Source organism: Monodon monoceros, unplaced genomic scaffold (assembly GCF_005190385.1).
Source record: "Monodon monoceros isolate NGI ecotype Baffin Bay Population unplaced genomic scaffold, NGI_Narwhal_1 Super_Scaffold_9, whole genome shotgun sequence".
Lineage (NCBI taxonomy): Eukaryota > Metazoa > Chordata > Mammalia > Artiodactyla > Monodontidae > Monodon > Monodon monoceros.
Window position 1 is genome coordinate 23,165,898 of NW_021703786.1, and position 26,757 is coordinate 23,192,654.

Sequence of the window (26,757 nt, forward strand, 5' to 3'; positions counted from 1 at the left end):
AGAGAATCATTTTCTTCTGGACCCTCTTAATTAGGGAAAGCTATTCAGGTCTTTTGCTTTGGGGCATGAAATTTTATCCCACTGGCTTTTAGTTATTAATGCAAAAATCATTCACTCAAAGTGAAGGAGGAAGGAATATCAGAGAGGAAAAGACCATAAAAGCTCACTCCCAACTTGCAGCCCTGACCCCTGAAGACCCCAGAAGCTGGATCCACTCACCCTTCAGCCCCTGGGAGAAGCGGTTTGTCTCCTGCGCCAGGCTCTGGTGCGTCGTCTTCGTCAGAGGAGCCAGCACTGGAGGACTCCTCGTCGCTGTCGGCCAGACAGAAGGCCCTGGGCCTGCAACTGATCAGGGCAGAGTCACCACGGCAGCTGGCCCAGCGCCAGGCTCCACCGCCACCACTGCTACAGCGTCATCACTCTCCCCCACCCAGCCCAGACAGAAGAGGCCCAATCCAAGAGTCCTCGGATTGGCCTGGTCCCCCGGGAGACCCTTCAGTGCCAAGTCCCTGGCAGGACCGCAGAGGACTTGGGCCTGAAGGGCTGGATTCTGCGCATGCGTCAGAAAGACAGGTGATGGGAGTGTGATGCAGTCCACACAAAATGCAGTGATCTCGTCAACAGTGCAGCGTAGCCAATGGGAGGGTGAGTGGAAAGAACGATGGTTGCACGGGGGAGGGGACAGCTCATGTTGGCGCCATGACCACCTCACAGATGAGATGGGATGTTCAGGCAAGTCCCCTGACTCTGGCTGAGTTCAACAACTATGCTTTTTGGCTTAGTTTCCTCCTGTTAGTTTTGGCTCAAGACTCCTTCCTAGTGAAATTACGTATCCTAGCCCACACCTGCCCCAGCTCCTGAAGGTCACAGAAAAAGCCAACAACCAACAAATCTCAAGGGACTCTAGGAAGCAACTGACATGAGAACCCAGGAACTTTTCAAGAAAAGTACTAATTTAAAACCGTATTTTAGGGCTTCCCTGGTGACGCAGTGGTTAAGAATCCACCTGCCAATGCAGGGGACACAGGTTTGAGCCCTGGTCCGGGAAGATCCCACATGCCACAGAGCAGCTAAGCCCGTAAGCCACAACTACTGAGCCTGTGCTCTAGAGCCCGCAAGCCACAACTACTGAAGCCCGCCCACCTAGAGCCTATGCTCTGCAACAAGAGAAGCCACCGCAATGAGAAGCCCGCGCCCCGCAAAGAAGAGTAGCCCCTGCTCGCCACAACTAGGGGAAGTCCATGCACAGCAAAAAAGACCCAGTGCAGCCAAAAATAAATAAATTTATATTTAAAAAACCACGTTTTTTAAATGAAGTAATAAAAAACTTCACCAAAGAGCAATGTCCCTCGTTAATCTTTCCAGGGTAGAGCCTCAGCTTCCACTGGGTCACTGGCAGCAGCCAGTGATCAAGGTTCCCCTGTGAGGGCCCTGGGGGTTCCTGGCCAAGCTTGGGCCCCAAAGAAGGCAGCTCTCTCCCTGGATGGTGGCTTTGCTTCAGAGAGGCAGAAAGCAGGGCCCATCCCGGAGGCTCAGAGACTTAATGGGGACAGAATGAACACAATTAAGCTACCAAATGGTCACTAAGCAGAGCGTGGGCCTCGTATTTTTTTTTTTTTTTTTTTTTTTTGGTTGCATTGGGTCTCAGTTGCGGCTCACAGGCTTCTTAGTTGTGGCACGTGGGGGCCTTGTATCTTTGATAAGGAGAAAAATCACCACGACAGGGGAAGGCAGCGCAGCTTAGGTCCCATCTTCCTGCGGGTGTAACCCTTTGGGGTTTTCCTTGGGCCACCAGAAGCCCACGGGGGCAGTCATCTCCTGGCCAACAAGGGCCAAGGGCACCCAAGGGCAGAGCACACCCACCAGTGTGGACTTAAAGGCCCAGCAGAGGCCCCAGCACTGGGAAGAGGGCACTGAAATCTCCGCCCTGAAACAGGAGCCCAGCTGTAAGAGGACCGAGCACAAATGTCCTCCCTGGCAGGACACCCGGATCCTCCTTGATCCTGGCCCTGAAACATTAGAGCCAGCGCTCTAGCCAACAGGCTTGAGTACAGCGTTAAAGGGAAACTCCCTCTGCAGACACAAAGGCCTCTTGTCCCTGGCCACGGGGACAGCACCCGACTCCTCCTCCTTCCGTCAGAAGCCGGGCTAGTCCAGGAAATGCTCACGTGTGTGTGCTGGTCACAAAAACATCTCAGTGCTTTCCAGGGTTAGGCAGCCCTCACAGAGCTCTGCTTTTATACAAAAGTACAATAAGATTCCCAAGAAAGCCTGCACTGGGTCTTGGGATGAAGAAAGTCAGGGAGCTAAGTCCCCAAAGATAACATGACCATCTCAGAAACCTATCTTACTTCTCCATCAGTAAAACGACTATGCCCCCTGGCTCAGACCTCGTGCTGCCAGGTAAGGAAGGTACAGAGCACAAAAGGCTGCCTCAGCATCCTGGACCACAGTGAGACCTGCAGAACCACTGTCCCCTTCTGTCCCCACTGGTATTTGTCATCTGGCAGCCTCCAGGCCAGGGGCAGAAGATGCCAAAGGCTGAGCACTGCAGTGAGCTCTCGGGTTCCTGAATTAATCCTCCACAGGACAGAGAACAGGACAAATTTTGTGGCTTGAAGTTAATCATTTAGACAATGCTCTGTCAGTTAAAACAGATCAGATGACATGAAATTCTGACTGTGACCAGATGGTACCTCTCCTCTCAGCATAGGGGGCCGTACTATGCAGCACCTAATACTTAACTAATTAAAAGTGTAATTAAATATTTGGCAGATATTCAAGTTTTATAACCGAACATGCGTTTTGTGATCTCAACCTTATGATGAATTTCAGAGAAAGACACCCTGCACATTCTTATATAAGATGTGCTAGAATGCAATAAGCCTACTTTTTTAAACACACCTTAGAATTCGAGATAAGTGTAATATCCTTTCAAGAGTCACCTTAAAGGGCTTATTCCAGTTTTGCTGTCTCTGCTAAAAATCTTTTTGGAAATGCGCTTGCAGTCGGACACATAAGAAAAAGTGTGTTATTTTATCACTGATACTCTCTGTCTTGAACCAAACATTTAATTTCTTAGTCTCATAATCACCATCACCTCTGAACGACGTCTAGCAATTTCTCAAAGATCCAATCCATCTAGAAAGTAGGAAGATTTGCTGTCACTCAGAATACTTAAAGGAATGTCACAGACTCCGAAGGCAACTCTAAAAAGCAGCTCCAAAAAATGCTTTAAGTGAAGGGTGCATAATTAGATTAAACAGCCCAGTGAGGACTGCTTGGAGGGGGACCACGCTCACGAGAGTGCGTTTCCTTTAACAGAAGTCGGGCCCATGTATCTGCCACACACATGTGCACGTACACCCACAGAGCTAGACTGAGTCACGGTGTGGGTGACAAGCACTGGGCTCCCAGAATATCAGGGCCTCGGGGCGGGGTGGTGGACCCGGGTACACCGGGGACTAGCGGCCCAATACAGGGGTCGGGGTGGGGGGGCCCATGCAGGGACTTGCACGCCAGCCCAGGCTGCCGTGGTAGAGCACGGACGGGCCAAGGGCCTTCCAGGAAACGCCCGCCCCGATGTGCATTTAAAGAGCAGCCAACGAGCAGCACATTCCCCTTCCTGACTCGCTTAGGTCCCCTTCAGGCCAATTCCTAAAGTTCAGACTGCCCAGCTCACCACCTGAATTCCCCAAAGTCACTGTAACTACAATGTGTAACAAGAAGACTATTCGGGAAATACAAAGACTCAAGGAAAAATGTCTGCAAATATAAAGGGTACCCACATTTCAAAGGGAAAGGCCTTCACTAGAGTGAAGCGACACAGACTTCAGTTTCTTACCACCAGCCTCAGGGTCCTTATAAACTTTCTACAGTAAGCAGGACTTCCCACAGGCTGAGCAGCACCTCCTCAGGTACTCCCCACGGCACAGTCATTTGCACACTTGAAGGGGGACAGACAAAAGCAGCGAGACAAAGCAGAGGCCCTGCCAGAGCAAGGGGACAAGCCCTTGCCCAGAAGTGAGGCCCTGGACAGGCGGCCACGGGCTAAAGGGAGGGCCTGGAGGAAAGGGCTGCTGCGGACCCACCACTCACACATGCTGCTCTAGGAGAGGCTTCCTCAAGGAAACCAAAGATCACACGCTCAGTAACAGCCACAGGTGCAGGGACTCTGCCTCTCCTCCGGCATTCAGCCTCAGGGCGATTCCATAGCTCCTGACTGAGGAGAAGTGATGCTAGAATCACTTCTGGGATCAGGCTCTTAGCTATGGATGGGCTTTTGAGAGGCTCTAGAAGGTCCCAGAAATTGTGAGCCAAATGGTGCATGTGTAGGCATTCTCTGGGGGAAGGATCCAGAGCTCTCAGATTCCCAAGAGGGTCCTTTATGCAAAAAAGGGTTAAGGGTTCATTTATCCAGGCGTTTTCCTCCCAAGTGCTTTGAGATTGTATTTTTCCTTGCTTTTAAAATTAAATGACAGCCAATTACACATCAACATAAAATTTAACACCCTCACAGGAAGAAGCAAAACATTTTATACCAGACTCTACTGGAAAAAAATGGTGCTTTAGATATATATTATAAATTAAATATAATACCATTATATTCCTAACGCAGAGGACTTTTTTCATGCAGTCTAGAGAAGCACTGCTTGCTCAGAAACGTGTCTGTCCTCCAATCAGCTGAGTTTATGAACTTGAAATTGTGCCAAGAGAGCTGCATGAATAACAGTGAACATGGAATGCCTCAGTGGCAAGGATCTCAGGGACCTGGCTATGGTGGGGCCCTACCTGCTCCCAAGACCCCTCTTTCCAATGGAGTCCCAGCAGCCCTGGGCCAGCAAGGGCTGTTTCCAGAAAGGGCTCCCTGCACAAATGCTCCTGACCAAAGTCTGCTCTGTCCCGCTCCCGGTTAGTTAGAGCTCATTTTCAAGACTGCTTCTGCCTAAGGTGCTTGGTTTTACTGGCAGCTGGTTCTGCAACTTTGCTGTCCCAAGGCTGGCCTGATGGCGCTCAGCTGGGCATGGCGTCAGGGTCGGGGCAGCTGGGGACAGAAGCTGAGTCTGACTAGAGGGCTAGATCAGGACCCCGGCAATACGAATCAAGGAAGTCTGTACGACTCTCCCCCCAGGAAAGCCTCTTAAATGCTCCTGATCTCAATCCACTCAGGTCTACAAACGGTGCCTTTATGTTGGGGAACATGATGAAAGGACAAGCTTCCTCGCGGTGTCACATGGGTCCGAATGAGACTCAGCACTGATGGGGTATGAAATGCTACACGGAGGGCTGATCAATACCACTCACCAGAAAACACAATCCACAGATTGCCGAATCCAAACACATTTTAACAAAACAGTAGAAAAGTGAAAGGAAAATAGCACAGATACAGGTTAGACTGCATACAGCAGGTGAAATTCTCCAAAAATTAAAATATGAACATTTTCATTAAGTCACCTGGACAACTCGGAATCACCTTAGTGAAAGAACGTTCTCAAATGTATGATCCAACTCCCCATCTACTGTGCTTTCACCACAAGTTTGAATACAAGCATCAGGTCAGCATCATAATAAAGCAAACATCTAAGAGCCTGTGTCTTATATTTATATTTAGATGCTGAGAAGGTGGCTCCTTGTGGCATTTTCCGATCATTGTACTGCTAATTCCATGCAAAGGGGCTGAAGATGTGAGAAGCAGACTCCAATCAGCATTTTTAGTTTGGTAAAAACAATAATATCATTTAAATATGTAGTCTGAAGCAGTCATTTTTAAGGTGTGTGGGAATGTGAAAGTTCCAGCTTATCCATTCTAGGCATCTAAGAAAAAGAATCAGCTTCATTAACTATCTCACAAATTGGAAATATTTACTAAATTAGACAAACTCGGCAACAGATGCAGTATCCTCTACAAAGAGAGGAGTTTACTAAGAAAATAGATATTGTATTATTTAGGGGAAAGGCGTCTCCAAACACTTTAGGAGCACCCTCTTGGCTACAAGATCAATCGTCTAATTATAAATAACTCTGACGCTGTGATTAAAGCAGGCAGCCGCCTGAAGCGCCTCAGCCTGGCCCACACAGTGCTGTGTGTGGCTGCAAAGCTGAAGGAGGCACCTGCCGGGTGATGCTTCTCTTCACAAAGCATCTCATTGTGCAGCCTGCCCGGCTGGTCTGAGTCAGGGATGCTTTCCAGGTAATCGACACTGTACGCTCCGCTGGCAGCACCAAGGCCTACGGCACTGAGTCTGCAGGGGGTGAAACCAGGAAACTATTCCCTGAAATCCTCCGGGGCCAGGAAGCACTTACATGAAGCTCGCGCTCAACATTGGGGCTATACACATTAAAGCTGCTTCTCAAGGGCTCGAGGAAGGAGGTGGTTCCCCAGGGTTGGGTTAGTAAATTCATATAGCCCCTTACCCTTCTTTGCCAATTTCTCCAACCTTCAGGGCTTCAACAAGAGGCTCTTTACCTAGTTTGGTCAAATTCATTTTGGTCTCAAGAGTCATCAGAAAGGACCCGTTGTAGGACATTTCCAAATCGATCCAGAGTCCTGGAGAAATGGTGAAAAAACAGAAGGTTTTTTCCCCGCCCCGGAAAAACATGACTATAAGTGACAGATTAAAATTTAAAATTTATATTTTAAAGTATCTAAGTAGGTATCACATTAAAAGTCTATATATATTGCCTGTACTACCAATGCATGCAAGAAGAGACTGTGAAAAGTTTCTGGAAACAGTTCAAGCATCTGGCAAATTGCCAGTATTTCAACATCCGTTAAAATGGTCACAGTGAGCTCAGGGTCCTGTCCTCTGGGTTCTTCTCACTTTGGGTAAGAAACACTCCCAGCAGGAGGACATGGCTTGTGCCAGGGCAAAGCCAGGACGAGGTCTGCGTTGTCCCAGCTGGTTAGAGGCAGAAGAGAGGTGCAGAGACTTCACAGCAAGCTGGGCTCTTTAAAGACACAAGTGAGAACCACTGTCTTTCTTAAAATTATCTATTGTTTGGGGGTGGGGGAGGGGAGGGGCACAGAAAATGGTTCAGGTTTAGCTTGGTATGATAAGGATGGTGACAAAACCTTTTAGAACCCTCTTCTTTCTGGAAATTGCGTAGGAATGGAATCAAAAGAATTCGTGTTCAAGCCCCAGGATTATCTAGATAAAGCTGGGTAACCACTTTGTACCTTAGTTGAAAAACCTGTTCCTTAATGACGCAGATGTAGAGAATGGACTTGAGGACACGGGGAGGGGGAAGGGTAAGCTGGGGCGAAGTGAGAGAGTGGCATGGACATATACACATGACCAAATGTAAAACAGATAGCTAGTGGGAAGCAGCCGCATAGCACAGGGAGATCAGCTCGGTGCTTTGTGACCCCCTAGATGGGTGGGATAGGGAGGGAGGGAGGGAGATGCAAGAGGGAGATGCAAGAGGGAGGAGATATGGGGATATATGTATATGTATAGCTGATTCACTTTTTTATAAAGCAGAAACTAACACACCATTGTAAAGCAATTATACTCCAATAAAGATGTTAAAAAAGAAAACAAAAAACCACCTGTTCCTTAGAAAAGACACTCATGTCAATGAGAGCACAGAGCATATCTTAGAGGCTTTTGGCTTTGCGGAATTTCACTGGGAAGGTCCACCAAGCAGAAGTGGCCACTGACCATAAGTCTAAAATGCAAATAGGGGTCAGTCATCTCACAACCTTTTCTACCCCAGGGTCCTATGATTCAGCAGGTGGGACAGACTATGCTGTGACTTTACCGAGTCTAAGCTCTGTAACACCTCATGGACTTCCCATCAAAACATGGTCCTCACATGCACCCCAGTGTTCATTGCAGCACTATTTACAATAGCCAGGTCATGGAAGCAACCTAAATGCCCATCAACAGACGAATGGATAAAGAAGATGTGGTACATATATACAATGGAATATTACTCAGCCATAAAAAGGAACGAAATTGGGTCATTTGTTGAGATGTGGATGGATCTAGAGACTGTCATAGAGTGAAGTAAGTCAGAAAGAGAAAAACGAGTATCGTATATTAACACATGTATGTGGAACCTAGAAAAATGGTACAGATGAACCGGTTTGCAGGCCAGAAGTTGAGACACAGATGCAGAGAACAAACGTATGGACACCAAGGGGGGAAAGCGCGGGGGTGTATGTGTGATGAATTGGGAGATTGGGATTGACATGTATAGACTGATGTGTATAAAATTGATGACTAATAAGAACCTGCTATATAAAAAAAAATTAATTAAAAAAAAAACAGATCTGCTAGCTGGCTTGTGGGTACTAACAGTATATTCAACAAGTGTAACTTTTTTAAAATGCAAAAAGAATAAATCAATAATACAGTAAAAAAAAAACACATGGTCCTTCAAGTGGGTGTTTAAATGTAAATAAAGTTTTATAGATCCTCATAAGACAAATGACAATATCTAAAAGGAAGCAGGAAATTAATCTAAAACCACTGTTCACACACAGCCGCATTTTCAAGCAATTACAGTAAATAACTTATCCCCTGTTTGGCCACCACCTCAGATAATTGCTTTCTTAACTTCAGTAAGCGCTATTGGTGTAACTCCTCACTAAAGGCAGAATAATTTCCATTTTGCTTTCACCAAATTCTTTTTATCATAATTGAAGATAATTATTTTCTGTGAATGACCTGGTTTAATTAAGTGATATGCAGATCAGTTGTGAATGTCTTCTTTGCAGCAACACACAAAACTGCTTTATTTCTTGCTTACATTAAACATTTAAAAATCATTAATTAGCTTGCTCTTCAGAGGCAGTGTTACTGGAAATAAAGGGCACATCTGCTTTAATAAAGACATTTAGTCATTAATCACTTCCAGTAGAAAGGGAATTAGGGCAAAAGGCTTGATATTAGTAGATTTTAAACTCAATATAAATGGAACATCAATAAAGAAGATATTTCTTCTTGTATATCGCCAGCTTTATTTAACTTGAGAATCAATAGACTCAAACTACCTGGTTGCGGTATGTATTCAGACATAATCATTTCCTTTGAAAATCCCAGTCAGGTTTCCAATAAATATTACTAGTAAGTATTTGCCTTCGAAGGTTGTCATATTAAAGGCACCAGAATTTTACTTGTTATAATAAAGTGGAAGGTTCTGTTTGTCTGTTTTTTAAATGAGGGGATATGGACACAGGTTTGGTAAACAGCTGGCCCACACCCCAGTCATCGGGACATTCTACTCAATGACGTGTGGTCCAGCCCCCCTGCCGGGAGCTGAGGCTGGGAAGAGGGAAAAGCACTGGAGTCCAGTCACGTGGACCGGGGCTTGAATTCCCCTGGAAGTTTCTCAATGTCTAGGCACCGGCCTCCTCATCTGTACAGGGGAGGCCACACGGCTTGTACAGCCTGGCTCTTGGTGCATCCTGGCAGGGCTCTCCCCTTTCACATCCATCACCAGCCACTTCCTTCTTCTAACCACTCTGGGCTACAGCCTAGCTTGCTGCTGTTGCCATAGCAGATGGGGACCAGACCAGAGGAGGACACGGGGCCAGAGGGAAGAGGCTGCACTGGGCAGCCAGAGAGCCCTGTCCAGGCTGGGGAGCAGGCAAGGCGAGGACATCTGACCAAGCTCCTGTGTAGGGGATGAAGCCTGTTTCTTGTTTCATTGTAGATGTTCCATGAGGCCCACACACGGGGCCTTGCTCAGCCCCCATTCTCAGTGTAGATATGAAGGAGTCAAGAATGGTTTGAGAATCTTTAAATACAGATATAAACTGCAAACATTCAAACAAGTTATCTTAATATGACGTGCTTGCATTCAGATGAGGGTAAGATGACAATTTTAACATTAGGTGCAAAGAAAAACACGCTTCTGTGACAATAAATCAGTGGCAAAAAGCTCCCTGAAAACCTTGGAGTGCATGTAACGAGAGCCGAAACCACGTGGTTACATAAAGGGTGAGTCAGGAGCTCCCACCTTGCAGGACTGAAAGATGAAATCAGCAGTTACTAGAAAGGCTGTCTTCTCAATGAGGACAAATGTAGCAACACTGTGAAGTGGGGACAGACACTGTGCTCTGAGTGGCACCCTAACCCTAACGAGCTGCATGTTCCTCACCTGGGTGAGTGCAGGAACAGAGCTTTTTCTTCTGGGCTCTTGACAAAGGTTAAGACTTGCTTGTGAGGCATTTCATTTAAAATGTTGCTTCCTGTAACCATCTGGTCTTGGTAGTGATCAAGGACAAAAACCAGAAGTTAAGGAGCAAGGCAATTTTTTAAATCTTTAAATATGCGTAAGGCAGCCAGTCCTGAGAGGTTCTCTGGAAAGGGCATGAACACAAAGGGTCTTGTCTTAGTCTTCTTAGGCTGCTGTAACAAAATACCACAAACTGCGCGGCTGAAACACGGACATTTATTTGGCACAGTTCTGCAGGTTGCAAGTCCAAGATCAAGGTGCTGGCCGATTCACTCTTGGTGAGGGCTCTGTTCCTGGCCTGCAGACGACCGCCTTCTCCCGTGTCCTCATGTGGCACAGCGAGCGAGCTATCTCTCTGGTCCCTCTTCTCATGAGGGCACTAATCCCACCATGACCTCATCTAAACTTAATCACCCCAAAGGCCCTGTCTCTAAATACCATCACATTGCAGGTTAGTGACTCAACATATGAATTTGGGGGGAACACATTCAGTCCGTAACAATCTCCACCACATGAGGGGTCTTCACATTGTGAGGCTGTCCAGTGGCAAAGGGTGGCACCTGATTACCAACAAGTCCCTAAAAAACCGGCCCTTCACTGGCTACAAGGGAAACACAACTAACAATGAACATGACAAACTTCAGTCAGTCTTCACACAAGGACTTGAGGAGCTCGGAGGGCTGTTTTTCTGTTTCTCTTCAGCCTCGTGAGGGAAGGATCAGTTACCACCACCGCTACTCAGACTGTGGCAAAAGCTACTGCTCGCTCTACCTCAAAATGTTTATTTAGTTCTTAACGCAAGCTATCAGAGCTCAAGACACTGAAGTGAATCCCTGTCCTCTGGAAGTTTATGCCTGAAGAAGAGTAACGATGGCCTGGACCACCTGGTGCAGAGCAGACCTAGATGCCAGCAGAGATAGTACACATGCCCTGGTATGTGTCACCAGAGACGAGTAGAACAGAGGTTCTTCCGCCTTCTCCCTGGTAGTTGATTTAATAGACTCCATGGCCTCAGGAGCAGTCCTACTGTGCTCGAATAAATCTAGTACTTTCACTCAGCAGTTCACTGTCGTATTTACTATTAAAATAGCTAAAAGGCCTCAGTCTCACTGGAACAGGTTTAATGGGGCAGGGGTTGCTCAGGAGGAGGTAAGAGGCCCTAAAGCCTTGCTCACAGGGTCTGGCTCATGTTACCTGCTCCTCCACTATCCCTGTACCCATAACTGATGGCTGATTTTCACTCTGAAAGCCAACATTTGGCATCCAAAAAACAAAAGCTCTTAAAATGGAAGATTTAATAATATACTGATTTTACCAAGAACAGATGTTTGAGTTATTCAGCTCTTAGACGACCACATTAGTGACCGTTTCGTTCCTGGCAAACAGACTGGTGCCATATTGCTCACTCAGATACTGCAGAAAACTAGTATTCCTTGTAATTGGATGTGTCCTTTAGGACAGATGTCATTTTGGGTTTTGTCTACCTGTATCCGTTCTTGGAAACAGCTCCGCCTTTCAAGGTCAACACAGTCCCAAATCAGAGTCTCTCCTCCCCGCCCCAACCCAAGTTCCACAAATGAGTATTTTTTTTCCCTTTCCCACAAAAGGTATATTTTCCTTGTGCAACACAGATCTGGTCAGAGAGTATATGTGCCATTCTTCTCAGTGCTGAGCCCCACAGTCTGGCCCTGTCACCGTGACCGACCTCAGGCAGCTGCCCTCTTGATGAGGGTGTAGCCAGAGGAACAGGCAGCTCGCAGACTGCCCCTGGTTCCACTTTTCTGCAATACTCCGCTGGCAGAGTAGCTTCAGTCCCAGCACTGAACAAAGGCACCAGGCACCACAGATCAAGGTCTGGAAGACAAATGTAGATGATGGACCTGCCAGACACAACTACAGGCATCTCTGAAGACAGACCAGCTTCCTCTTCCTGTGGGACATGGTCATCTTTCCACAGAATCCAAGCCCTTTGGTGGAAACTCGGGTTGTTAATCGGGTATCTTGAAACAGGGCAAAAACGGTGCCACGTGGCACTCTGTCCACGTGGACACTCAATGACGATCTGCAGACAAACTCCGCGTAGCAAAAGCCCTGAAGACTAAATTAATTAACCTGAACCTGAGAGGTCACAGTCCACAGCCTTGGCTCATTCTGACACTGCTGACACCCCTGCAGGCACTGCTCTGAGGTCACTGGTCCCAGGCATGGAAGAGAAAAACCTGGCTGACAGACGAGGGTCCCCACAAAACCCCTTCGGGAAGATTTTACTAATCAAGCTTGGCAGCAGCAGCAGCAGCAACAAAGACCGATGGCTTCCCGCGTGTCACGTGTGCTCTCTGAGTGCTGACATGAAGCGTTTAATCTCCTCCACAAGCAACAGGGGAGAGGCTACTGCCATCACCACTCTGTGGATGAGAAGCTCAAGGTGTTGAGTGCTTAGAAACCTCCCCAAGGCCTTGCTGCTGGATAATAAAGGAGCAGGAGCCAAACGCGGGTGGCCTGGCCCAGAGCTGGTACGCACGGCAAGCCTCTGGCTCTGGCCTAGAAGCTGCAGAGCAGCATGGAAAAGCGAGGCTGCTGAGTGATCTCTGGCACATCACACCCTGTCTGGGCTTTGGCTTATGCATCTAAACACAGCAGGGTCCTGCTAGGGAACCTCTGATTGCCTTCCCAAGTCTAAACAGTCAATCTGCCCAATTCTTTAAGGGTTTGAAAAAGGAGCTATACATTTGTAATTAATTTTTATCCATAAGAAAAACGATTAGGAGAGAATGTACCAAGAATGTACCAAATGTAGCAGAATGGTCATCCTGGCTATCTCTGAATGGTGGAACGATGGGTAATGTTTCTTTTTCCTTTCCTAAATATTCGAGTTTTCCCCACAATGAGTATTTGTTGAATGAACGAAGGAGCAAACGTTACCCTAACAGAGTTAATAAAACAACTGGAAAGGGCTTGGCCTGGTGGCCCCCCAAGGACAGGCCCCGGGGACAGCAGCCTGGGGTGGGGATGAGGAGTGGGGGGGAGGCCCTGCTCTGTAGGGAAGGAAGGAGACCACCCCCCACCCCACGGTGAGGTGTGTGTGGAGCGGGCAGGGGTCAGAGACAGGAGGTGCACAGCCAGTTTCCGAGGTTCAGATCCTCTCCACCTTCTGGCCACGGTTCCGGTCCCGGGAACGGTGGTCCTTTCCCCTTATCCACTGCACTAGAACCTGGCTGTGTGTCTCGAAGCAGGAATGGCCTTTTCCCTTCATCTGTTCTGGGAGGACCTGCTGGCCTCAAGCTGTAGGATGGGTCAACTGAACACCTCAGCCACTCACATTCTAAACTCTCCAAGAGCGGCAGCAGCGAAGGCAGCGATAATGTTGGTGAAAATAACAATAGTAACACTTAGAGCTTGTTTGGCACCTGATGTTTTCCGAGTGCCTTTCATGTATTAACTCACTTAAGCCACCAAGTGGGTGCCATCAGTCTCCCCCCCTGAGAGAGGAGTTAGTGACGAGGTTAAGGATTTGCCCAAGGACAAGGAGCTCTGAGTCCGGCGGTGCGGCCCCAGAGCTGGAGCTCAGAACCGCCGCTCTGGGCTGCCTCAAGAAGAGCATCCTGAGGCTGGAGCGATCCAGCAGCTCTGGCCCAAATATCCCTCCCAAGCCATGTGCCTTCAACAAACAAGCACAAGTTAGGAAATATTACCAAAAATAAGGGTGTGGGGTGTGTAGGGGGATCCCCTGGGAGGCGCCCCCTCCTGAAAGCAGTCAAAGCCCCCTTCACCCTAGGGGGCAGTTCCCTGAAAGATGAACTCTGCTTTTCAGAGTCAGTTTTAACACGTCACTCCTGATTTTCATTCCCCCCAAAGGAAAGGTTTCTCTTAGAGCAATGGAATCCAAGATGCATTGTCCCTTCATGTTCATTTCTGTTATACCATCACATGTAGCCTTGGCAGACTCGGAAAAACCTAATTTGATCAAACTTTTAAAACCCACAGGCTTTGTGTCTTTATCATTCCTTTCTTTAGTAACATTTCTTCCCTTGTTACATAAAGCAGGCAGATCTCTAGAACTTGCCCTGAAAGGAGTTAAGTAAGCCTCAAATGGATTAAAAACTGGCAAAAGCTTTGATCTATATAATAAAACGTCTTGATGCAGCTCTGGCTCCAGAGGAACGGGAAAGAGACTTGAGACTTAGGCATTTAGTGAATTTCACTCAAAGCCTTACAAAGCTGCCCTGGGAGGCTGCAGAGTTCACAGCCACAGGGACACTTCTTAGATGCTGCAAAGCCCAGCTATGGCCCTGCTCCCCTCTCATTGGAAATTTCTACTAGTTCAACAAAGGACAGTTCTGAGATAAGAGGCTGCTAATGCATTAGAAAATAAAGCATGCACACGTATTATTTACCTTCTTTAAGCCTGACTCTCAGGACGCTTATGTTACCTGATCATTTACCAGCTCGTTACAAGTCAGTTCCTAAAGAGGCAAAGAGCAAAGGGCAACCTAGAGCCCCCCAGAGCCAGAGGGAGCCAGGCAGCCCTGGAATGCTGTCGGGGCGAAGATCCTAGCTCTGCACCTTACACATAGATAATGCAGCTGTTTAAATTTCACATGTGGTTGAAAGAACTCTAGCTAGACCATTCGCAAAGAATCTTTTCTAGTTTTACTCTTAGTGAACCAGAAATTCACTAAACCTAGGAGCACTCAGATTCATCAAAGTGTAGACACAATTGAGTGGTCACAGGTGATTTCGACGTGCTATTAGGTGGACTTCTGGGTTTGCAAATAATTCTCTGGTCTATCTTTCTCTGAAATCGATGGGATGCTAAAGACCTGGAAATATGGACTTCACTGTTAGCTGAAATAGTGCTAGAGAGACTTGTTAGAGCTGCTAGTTGTAGCGCTAAAAAAAACCAAAACTCTCTGTATTTACATCAAATGTATACAACACAGAACTTGATTTCACTAAATATGTTCAAGAGCCACCTGATATAGCCATACAGAGACAAAAGTAGATGCTACAGTCTATCAATCTTACAAAATATTTACTTCAAAACAAATATCACTCTCTTGAAAAGCTGTAATTATTTTCTCCCTTACTTTGTTCCTGAGCCTTTTGAGGAAGAATGTAAATCCAGTTTAAGTGGAAAGAGGCTCACTTGGAGAGGGATATTCTAGAAAAAAAGTTGAATGCTTCCATGACAGGGAGGTTTTTCCCTTTCTGCTCATGGAGTATTCTTGCCTACCTAATTCATTCTTCTTTTCACCAGACTCCTGGGTACTAAATCTTCTGTCAAGGTGCCACAAAATACACATAAATCTTTACATCATAATTGTATTTAAACTCTCCACACATTTTAATCACCTTCTCACATGCACACATACACAAGTAGGCATAAATAATGTGTCTGTAACATGTCTTAAAAACCAAATCAGAGAACTTCCCTCCAGCAGAGAGCCTTTACTCTCAAAATACTGCCCAACAATATGTCTTCATTTTTCAAACACTTAATGAGTGCCTACTTGGAGTGGAAAGGAACAGAAAGAATAAAACATGAAGCTCAAAGAATCTGCATCCTAGAGGTTAAGGCAAGGCAAAGATGTCACTACTTATGAGGAGGGGCAGCTCCCAGTAAGAATCCAGGGAGGGGCACATGCAGACGAGAAGCCACGAGGGGTAAGTGGGCCTGAAATGCAGCCACTGCCTCTCACCGTGGCAAGGGCTGTGACAATGCGGGGCCGGGCCCCCATTAACTGGCATGTGGGCATCTTTGGGCTGGAGGAGGACCTGTAAGGATCCAGAAGACCAGAAGGGCTTGGAGCGGGAGTCCTGATCTACTCCCCACCGGTTTCAGGCTGTGACCGTTAAGAACAGGAGACACGCAACATCAAATATGGTTAAAATGCCCCCAACTCCCTCCAAACACAAAGCCTTGGTATTCAATCTGCAGTGACGGCAACATTCTAACGCTCATATAAATGCTCCACTCCTTTCTGGAGTCAGTTAAGAGTTACCTTGGTGATCAACGTAAGGCTTGAAGGCCTGAAGGATTTTTGGCACGGCTACTCCCATGTCGAGCTCCGTCAGAGTTAGCTCATTCATGAAGTAGGGGAGCTGGAGGACAGAAGGAAACAACCAAGGAGACTCGTTAGGAACCTGGTAAATGCTAGAAGTCAACATACTCTCAAAGGGAACAATGGTCAAGGTTTTGGGGACACGTTCATTCAACCAGAATTTATTGAGCAGACACCACATACTAGGCAGCATGCTACAGACAGAGCCGCGGACGAGAGAGGCAAGGTCCTTGCTCTCGCGGGGCTTATAATGAAGAGGCAGGAACAGACAGATAAGCAGACAAATAACCTATAACTGCAGAGCGTGACCGGTGCTACAGAGAAGATAAGGTGGGTAACGGGGCACAGGGAGGCTGAACCGTCTTGGATAAGGAGGTCAGCGAAGGCTTCCCTGAGGGTGGCGTGTGGCCAGAGACCAGACTGTGGAGAAGGAACGAGCCATGCTGGTCAGGTTAATAATGCCCAGAGTTGGCTGAAGGCTGGGAAAATTGGCCTCTTTTAGACTACTAGTGAGGAGTTAGGAAATCACTACAACATTTCCTGTAGGCCAACTCACAACATGTACTAAAATCCTTGGGAAAAAAAAAAAAAATCACATCCCTTGACCCTGTGCTGGATATTTTCCCTTTGCCCCTCTGGGATCGAGTTCCTCACTACATCCCAAGAGGCTGGTCTGCGGGAACCGCATCGATGGACTCTTGCCCTCTCCTCTGGCTTCTGGTCGGGCTTGGCCAGTGGAACACACCAGTGGGCAGGGGGCGGGGAGGTACACGGAGAGGAGAACTGTCAGGCATTTGTCCCCTCCCTCTACTGAAGGCCACAGCTCCTGTCAGACAGGCAGCCCCCTCCACCTAGACACCCTGCCCGAGTCTGGGTTAACCGCTCCCCACCGCTCCAGCCCTGGGGTGCGGCACTATGCCTTGCGGTTTCTCTACATTGGCCCACACCTTCATAAATCCTTCCCCAGCTTGCTGCACTGAATGTGCCATATGTTTTCCGCTGGGACCCCAACTAACACAGCTGTCAGTAGGAATTTACTCTAAATGAATTAACGTAAGAGTGCTGGTATCATGCTTAGAAATTCCTACTTCACCTCAAGAGCAGAGAATTAATTAACCTGTGTTTCCTTGACCTGGATTTATGTATATACATTAAAAACAATCTTTAGTCCAGTCCTAATTTTAATGTAAGATGTAAACTAGGAATCCACCTTAATTTTTTTCCCAGTGGCTAGTCAGGTGTCTTAACCTATTTTTTTTTAAAAAACCAAATCTTTCCCTACTGACCTGCAAAGCCACCTTTCATTATGGGATTCCCATTGCACTGGAATCTGTACTGAGCACTGTTTCCTACTGGTATCAAAGTGGTTTTGTTACTGTAGCTTTAAAATACATTTTTAAATCTGGCAAGTCCCTCTCTTTTCTTTTCCCCCAGAATTTTCTTATTCTCATAAGGACTGCTCCAGTTGAACATTAGAATAATTTTGTAAAATTTAGAATGTAAGAGTTAAAAAAAATTGAACATATGCTGAACATTTCCCATAAAATGAGAAGCATCTATAGCCAGACATGAATTTAGTGCCTATTTTGGCTGGACCTCTTCAGCTGTCTCTCTGCGGAGAAACTTAAGACACTTTTAGGATTCACCAGTCAGGGAATTTCATCTCTGATTTTCTGTGGGGAATGGAGGTGTTAATTTAAAGAGGATATGATGTCTGAGATGGACAAAATGTGACTAGAGACAGTATTCAAATGTGCCTTTTGAATTGGTGGTTGCTTTATTTGGAAAACCTTTTTCCAAAGCATTAATGTTATGTGGTGGTTGGCCTCCCAATCAGCCTACAGAATGATACTTGGTCAAAAATGTAGCCAAAATCTTGCACCCTTGCCCCCGTCCTTTTTGTCTATTGTTGTCATCCTAATGCCCAGTGCTTCTGAGGCACGCCAGGTTTCTATGGGAACAGGAGTGGACACTGAGCCAGGGAAGTGCACGCAGAGAACATGGGGCCCCTCCTGGCGCCCCGTCCAGCCTCCCTCCCCACCCCATCCTGCTCCCTAGAGTCCCCAAGAGGGCAGAGGCAGGGCCTGAGATGGAGGAGGGAACTGAAGGAAGCGGGGATGAGAAACACTTGGCAGGGGTGGGATGGGCACTAATCACCAGGAAGCAGGATGGGGAGGGGAGGTCAGCAGGGCGTTTCCTACTTATTCACCTGAGCACCCAACTCCAAGATTCCGCAACATTTCTAACCAACCCCCTCACTCCCTCCTTGCTCAGATTTCTGATGTGAATCAAAACTCAGGACCAGGCCCTAGAGCTGCTTCCTTCCTGCCCTGTCGGGTGCGGGGGAGGCAAGGAAAGGTCACTCCCCCTCCTGCTCTTTTCAACCAGAGACTCTCTTCTTCCCACCATAAGGGCACCACAGTGAGACAGGAACCCACTGTGTGTTCTTTACCCTCCTGGGTAAACCCAGCTGGGGACTGGGCGTTCTCCAGGTTGGTGGGGGTTGAGTTAGAAGCCGTTGCAATAAGAGCAGCATTTGCTGACATGGGCAGAGGCCATAACTACTGAGGGCTCCAAGGTGGTGCCGGAGCAGCCGGCCAAGGCCCAGGGTGTACTTGCTGTGGAGGCAGAAACTCAGCTTATTTTAAACCTATCACCAGGCACCAGATACACACATGGGGCTGCTCTTCCACAACGTGAGTTATTTATCACAGGTGAGGGTGACAATCACTGCAGCCAGCAAAGCGCCCTCCATATGTCAGGCCCTCAAGGAGACCAGGAGACAGGGGGGACCTTTGTCACAGGGGCAGCTCAGGCTCCTCCAGCCATTCTGGTTCTTGACTGGCCGTTAACCAATACTCACTACTGTATTTCTACTGTATTTAAGGAACAGCCCTTCCAGGGATACCTGGATATTTGGTGATAGTACGTGTTCTCTTGGCAGGGGTGATGGCAGGTTCAGAATGGGGGTAATCTCCCACTGCCCTCCCGTTTATTCCATCACCAGGGTCCCCTCTGGTCTGCAGGGCACCTCCCAGGACAGCAGCTCAGGTCGGGGTGGAGGGTGGGAGGCGCTGAGGCTGCCAGTCGGGGGAGTACAGCCCCTGCCTCTGAACCGCTGGCGCTGCTGGATGGGGACCACTTTCCCCACCCTAACCCCCTAGCACTTCTGACCTCAAAACACAGACGAGAGTTTATCTCTGTACCCTGCAGAAGCCCACAGGGTCAGCGAAGGGAGAAGATGAAAAGGAAAGACCTTCGTCAACCTCCTCTGGGTTGACGGAGCCCACGGTTCTCAATCCGGGGTGGAGGTTGGCCCCAAGGACTCCCAGCGCCAGAGAGAAGCCCTCCGACACCCGCTCTGAGAGTCAGTATTGGAACGTGTGTAGCCGCGAGAGCGGTGTCCCTCTGCAGCTCAGGCGCGCCCTGTTTTGTCGCCAGGACCCAGAGCCCTCCTGCTCAGGGAAGCACCCATAACAGTCTCTGGGAAGACAGCAGCACCAGCCCTACCCGTGCGCCTCAACCCGGGAGCTCGAGCCCTCCGTCATTTCCCAAAAAGAGGAGGAGGTTGAGCGAGCTCCAGGGTGGCTGCTGGCCTCTCCTCTCCAAACACTGCTTCCTGCTCCCGCTGCAGAGCGCTCAACCCGCACTCGCCTGAAGAACACAAACACGCTGACCCTTGTCAACAGAGCCCTCCCAACACCTGCCGTTCCAGCTGAGGAGGCCCCGCCTCTTCATCAGGGCCTGGGGAAGGGGTGACAGCGGCCTGACTGTGCCAGGAAAGGCTCTGTTCATGACCCAAAGGCACGACAGGAATCAAATCGAAGCTCCTCCATGCCCACATTTTCTTCCAACATAATTTTATCGTGACTCACCGTCTCCTAACCTGGAGTCCTTGAACTCTCTGAAATCATGGGCAAAATTTTGTGTCACAGGGCATTTTTCTAGGGGAAGGGTCCATTTGTTTCTGCTTCTCAAAGGTATCTATGACCCAAAAGATCCACTGACTTAAGCTGCTGACTGTGTAAGCTCTCCGTGAAGATCTGGGGACCAAAGTGACTCTTCCTTGGTTGGGTCTTCAATGGATCAAAATCTTACTTCTAAGTAACCTAAATAAGGTCTCTTAGCTGGCAAAGGTGGTACTAAATGAGTCACTTAGTGGCAATTGTGAAGAATACTTACGCAAGTTTAAACTCACTTCCAAGTGGGCCTACATCAGCACCGGGACTGTTTCTTCAGCAAAGAGAGAGCCCAAAATAAAATGCCATCTGGCCAGAAGTAAAGGTCAAATGCAGACACATTTAGAGTGCAATGGTAGCTTTCCCAGCTTTGAGAGGGAGTTGGGAAAGAGGTCTTAAGTAGTCTGGCATTTTCCTCAGAGCACATGCTGTGTGGCCAAGATTGTGGGCTGTCGGCCATACAATTTAAGTTTATTACTAACTTAAAGATAACACAATTCTATATAACCAACCAGCTGCAATAGCTCCCATTTTCCCAAACCAAATTCTGGATTCTCACCCAGAGTGAATGACAATGAGGGCAACAGAAGGGGAAAAAATAAACAGGAACATTCACTACATCCCCAGAGGCAGTTAGTCGTATGGTCAAGGTCACAGCCCAGATGTGTTATTTGATAAGAACTTACTACTCCCATTTGTTATACGTTTTAAACCAAATGATTTTTCACTTAGGATATAATGTACAAAACTTCTAGAAATTAAGACGTGATGAATCGGAAGCCTCTTGGGTGGAAAACAATACCTTTATTTTGCTGAGTTTCATTTGGATTTTCTTAGACACCAGATCAGACCAGTACTTCTCTCCTAAGAAGTCCCAAAACATTCTTCCAAGCAAGGCATTCACCCAGGCTTCCTGTTCTTCCTCCTCAGAGGGTGGAACCTCTGGCAACTGGTAAAAGAAAAAGGACCAGAATTAACTAGAAAGCAACTGGAGAGCAAGCCAGGGGCTTATTTTTATAAAGTCACTGAAGGTCCCTCCCTCTAGAGAAGGGGGACCGGCCACATGAGTCGTATTTCTTCCCTATAAATGACAAGTCCCACGTTGTATCAGTGAATAGAAAAGGAAAAACAAAAGCCACCATCACAGATAAAAACTCTTTGTCTATATTCTTCTTCTACCAGTCTTCTTGTGAACCAGCTAATATTTCATACAATTAGCTCAGCCGTATTACTCTACCCCTCCCCTCCCCTCAAATTAGCTTGGTACCAACATTCTAAGTCAATGACACATCTGATCAAACGTCTGCCTCTCTTTCTTCCAGCTAAGGCTCCCAGGACATGTAACCGTCGAGCTGGTCTCACCAGGCAGCCCCAGAGTTTCTCAATGCCCAGGACTCTCACATTCAGCCTGACTCTTGGGAGGTCATGATTCTCCTGGGCGAGGGGCAGAGAGTGCTTAGAAATACTGGTGTCTGGGTCTTGTATCCAGCGATACTGATTTAAGTGGGTATGAGGATTTTTAGAAACTCTCTCACTGATGTAATGAACAGGTGAGGTTGAGACCCACAGCCCTGGATTAGAGAGAGGAATTCTGTGAAACTCCTACAGCTGTTCTCACCCATCTCAGCCCCGTGAAACACCCTGGGCTTCAGCTCCACTTGATACAATCCACCTGAAACATCTGTTGGGGCCAGTGTGCAAGGTGGGAAAAGAGCAAACCCTGTTAGCCTCCAATTTCCAAGGCTAAGAATTGGACCATGGATTCTTGCCTGGAGAGGGCCAGGGTCGGGGTGAAGCAGAAGGGAGAAGCAGCCGTGACACCCACGGACGGTGCGGTAGTGCAGGCAATGCTTGGTGGTGTCCACTGACCCCACGCCAGGCTCTATGATAAGATTCCTTCTCAGGTTTCCTCATTTACATCTCACAATACCCCGGAAAGACAGAACTTTTACTTCTATTTTAGGCAGGAGCAAACAGACTGGGAACTGTTCAGCACCCTGCCCGAGGCCCCTGATTCATCAGCACAGCCTGACTCACAGCCTCCTCCCTGTCTCCCACCTGCTGTGTCCCGTGGGAGGAAGGGGGCGTGACGGCCCGGAGGTGACAGACATATCCTTGTGCCGAGGTCTCTAATTAGGTGATAGCCTTATAGAAACAATTCGCCTTGGAAAGCAAAGACTAAAAGAACGAGAAATGCAGGAATCTGTGGATTGCTCACCCTTTCTCTTCCCTCTACGGTTTGTACAAATGCATCTGCCCTGCCCTCACGGCTGCCTGCGGCCATCACCTACACCAGACGCCTCACGTCTCTGTGCTCCAGCGTGGGCTCACACCGGTGATGTCTGTCTTGCGCAGCCGTGACCACGCCCCCACACAGCTGTGTCCTAAGCCGGGGGCAGAGTACACGGGTGGCCTGGTGCTTGTGGATTTGACACTTAGAGATCTGATGACCTGTGAGTGTCCTAAAGGCCTGTGGCAGGGACCTATGTGTGATTTTTCTGAAGCCTGGGGTCCTTGGGGTCTGACTCAGTTGAACTGGTCACTGAGCTTGTGCAGGGCCTGGAGGGCTGCCCAGCACCCACCTGTCCTCCACTCGCATCAGGACTTGTGCCGTCTCTCGCTTTGGGGGCCTGGGGGTTCACCTGCATTTCTCAGTCTAATGTTACTGCATATAAGCAGGGATATCCTATGTTCTAGGAGTCCTTCAAATTGGGGTATTTTCAAAGTTCTCCCTTATAAATGTCGGCGAGTCTCATTAAAAAAAAAAAAGTTAAACTCTGGTTTAAAAAATAATACATGTTGGTCACTGCATTTCAGAAGACATGGCTCTAGCTGCCTTGTGTGAATGGCTGTAAGGGTCCCCTCTCTGTGCTCTTCTGGTGCTGTAAAGGCTTCTGATATTAACCGAGGCATCTCTACCACCAGGTTCTGGATGGTCGAGTGGAAGCCTGTGCCCAGCGGGCACTTAGTCATGCCTCAGGCTGTACGTGGTTTTTGGAATCGCTTTTCTCTCTGCCTGAACATCTGCACCCCACCCCGAGGGGATCTGGTCTAGCTTTTCTGAGGTTACCGTCTTTGAGTCACATCAGATTATCTATGCAGACTTCTGAGTAAACACTCACCCAGGGACAATACCCTCCTCCCCCAGGGATCCGGGCAGTGCCAAGAGGCTGCCCACGCAGGGCAGTGCACGTCTCACTCAGATCTGTAGCCTGCACAAGAGAAGAGGTTACTTTTTCCCTTCTCACGTGGGAGAGTTGACTCTACTAACCTTTCCTTACAAACCTAGTTATTCACAGGAAACAGGTTTAACAACACAAAATAGCATGAAACAAAGGCTATTTCACAACTTTTGTCCAAGCCAAAGGCATATGATGTGGAAACAAATTTCTGAAATAACTGACAAGGAGGTTGTTTTTTCTTTTCAACTGTTCCCTTTTCTAATGCAGGCTTCTCTCCACAGACTCACTGGGAACAAAGAAAAATCCATGAGCAGCAGAACACTGACAATGCATCAAAGCAGCTTTATGAACAAAATCTGGATTCAACAGGCTGCTAGGAAGAACTCATTTCCAATGGAAGTCATACAAATTTAAGACCATCAACAATAAATGTGCACACATTTCCTAATGCTGCTGTTTGGCTGCAGGAAGGAATGTGAGAAGCAGATTCACTTTACCATTTCAATTAAAGATGTACATTTAGAAAGGGTACGTTTCTAAAAATGGCTTCCAAAATAAAGTTTAGAGAGTTCAATGGCCCGAAGCTAAAGCAAGACTATTGTAACTGTCTGAGTAGCTCTTGGGAGATATTTTATTAAAAACCAACCTGTAAAAAGAAAATAGTACAGATTTACTTTTTGTGGTGTAACTTTTCCTATTACAAATAGCCAGGCGATCAGCCCAGCTTTTTAAGGGCAAAGGCAGCTTGGTGGCTTTGCTGCTAAGGTCTGGTCGCACACTATCTGATGTCATGAGGGCTTCACAAAGGGCTGCCTGGCCCAGGAGAGGGCACAGCGGAAGACCCTCCCGGTTAGCTGTTTCCCCGATTACAAAAACAAGCATGTTTACTAGAGAAAACACCCATAATCTCATTATCCAGATATACTTATTTAAAACATTTTAACTATATTTCAGTCTGTTTTCAATGTGTGTATATATATATATATATATTTTGTTTAAGAATACATAACTTTAAAAAATAAGCATAACTAACATGGTTTTGTATCCTTTTTAAAAAACAGATTTATTGAGATATAATTCACATACCATACAATTCACCCATTTAAAAAGCATCATCAGTGGTACTGGTATATTCAGAGTGTGAGGGCATCACCACAATCAATTTTAGAATATCTTCATCACCCCCAAAGAAACCCTGTATCCACGAGTGGTCATTCCCCATTCCTCCCAGCTCCATCCCCACCAGCCCAAGGCAACTAACGACATATCTGTCGTAGTGAATCTGCCTATTCTGGACATTTCACATAAATGGAATCACACAATATGTGTTCCTTTGTGGCTGACTTCTTGCACAAAGCATAATGTTTTCAAGGTCATCCATGCTGTAGCATGTATCAGTACATCATTCCTTTTTATTATGGAATAATATTCTATTATGTGTATATACCACACTTTGTCCATTCTTCAACTGAGGGATATTTGAGTTGTTTTCCACTTCTTGCTATTGTGAATAACACTGCTATGAACAGTTGTGTACAAGTTTTTGTGTGGACCTAGATTTTCATTCATTTCTCTTGGATATACACACAGGAGTGGAACTGCTGGATCATAAACCTCTATGTTTAACTTTCTGAGGAACCACCAACTGCTTTCCACAGCAGCTGCATCATTTTACATTCCCACTGTTACAAGGGTTCCGGTTTCTCCACATCCTCGTGAATCATTGTTATTATCTGTCTTTTTTATTCTAGCCATCCTAGTGGTTTGGACGTGGCATTGCATTATGGTTTTGATTTGCATTTCCCTGATGGCTAATGACTGAATATCTTTTCATACACTTGCTGGCCAGTTGTATATCTTCTTTGCAGAAATATCTATCCAGATCCTTTGCCCATTTCTTAATGGGGTTATTTACCTTTTATTATTGAATTACAGGAGTCCTTTATATATTCTGGGTACAAAACCCTTAGACATATGATTTGCAGGCTCTGTGGGTTGTCTTTTCATGTTCTTGATAGTACTGTTTGCACACAAAAGTTTGTAATTTTGATGAAGTCCAATTTACCTATTTTTTCTTTGGTTGTGTGTATTTTTGGTATCTTATCTTAGAAGTCTTTACACCTAGCCCCAATTCACAGAGATTTACTCCTATATTTTATTTGAAGAGTTTCATAGTTTTAGCTCTTGCCTTAAGGTCCATGATCCATTTTGAGTTAATTTTTGTATACGGTGTGAGGGAGGGGTCTGACCTCATTCTTTTGCATGTGGATGTCCAGTTGCCCCAGCACTATTTGTTGAAAAGACTATTCTTTCCCCCACTGAACTGTCTTGGCACTCTTGTCTGTAATCTTCCTAAAATTTATTTTTAAATTGGATATATGGCTTTATATTTTTTACTTATTGTATGATAAACACTTTGCAATTCTACTTTTAAATGTTTAAAAAGCTGACTCTGAGCTTGGAAAGGGGAAGCCTTGGGAAACCATTCTGCCAATTAAGATTTCCTGGTTTCTGTTTGATTCCTGTTTGCTTTGTTGAGTTCTTATCTCCTGATAACACCAAACAGGATGTAGTATCTTATGATCCAGTTTGTAGGTAACAAGATAATTAGTGGAACTAGCAATAATGGAGACAGGACTCTCCAAACCTGGGGCAGCCTACATGACCTTTAAGTATTTCTGAAAACCTTGCATTGAAAAGGAGCGTGGCAGTGCCTGATGTGATCTGAACACCAGAGCCTCACACTTGGTGAACAAGCACAGCACTGCCTCACCAATGGTCCTCCCTCCCAGGCAGGCTGCTTCAGGGCATAAAGAACTAGTAGCCTCCCTGGCCTCACACCTTTGAGTAAATCCACAGGCTGCCCGTGGGGTCTCCCTTCCTGAGGCACCAACACTAGGGGTAATACTATCCCACCTTTAGACATTTCTTAAAAGAGTTTCTTCATTTTCTTAATTGCTGTTTATATCTTCTCCACCTCAGCAAGATGATCAAGCTCTGGGTCTCCTCAGCCAGCCTCATGGTCTCACTATTCTAGAGGTGAAGCTGCCTGAGAAGAGAGAAAATGGCGCCAAGATCACAGGGGTTTGGAGACTTCAGAGGCTGGTACAGTCTGTGTTTGTGAGATAAAGCGGAGTCACAAGGGCAAGTCAGGGCTCAGCGACCGATCACTAATCACTAAACATCTGGAGAACCAGGCCCTTCCTCCAAAAGAGCAGTATTTTATAATTCAAATGTTGAGCTCCAAAGTGATTTCAGAATCCCCCGAACTTGTTTTTAATTATTATGGGTAAGAATAACTACCAGAAGTGTTCTAGCATTGTTTAATACAAACCTAGTCTACATCTACTAATTATCACTGGCTGTTTT

General features: G+C 46.8%; 1 protein-coding gene across 2 annotated transcripts in view; it reads right to left on the reverse strand.

Moving 5' to 3' along the window:
- TEX2 (testis expressed 2) overlaps positions 1-26,757 on the reverse strand; it is a 107,010-nt gene that overhangs the window by 7,448 nt on the left and 72,805 nt on the right. For both annotated transcript variants that reach the window (XM_029211958.1, XM_029211957.1), the window contains exons 6-9: positions 21,009-21,155; positions 16,188-16,287; positions 6,415-6,547; positions 220-345 (exon numbers count right to left, since the gene is read on the reverse strand). In XM_029211958.1, the coding sequence (XP_029067791.1) occupies positions 220-345; positions 6,415-6,547; positions 16,188-16,287; positions 21,009-21,155 (506 nt within the window). The remainder of the gene's footprint in view (positions 1-219; positions 346-6,414; positions 6,548-16,187; positions 16,288-21,008; positions 21,156-26,757) is intronic.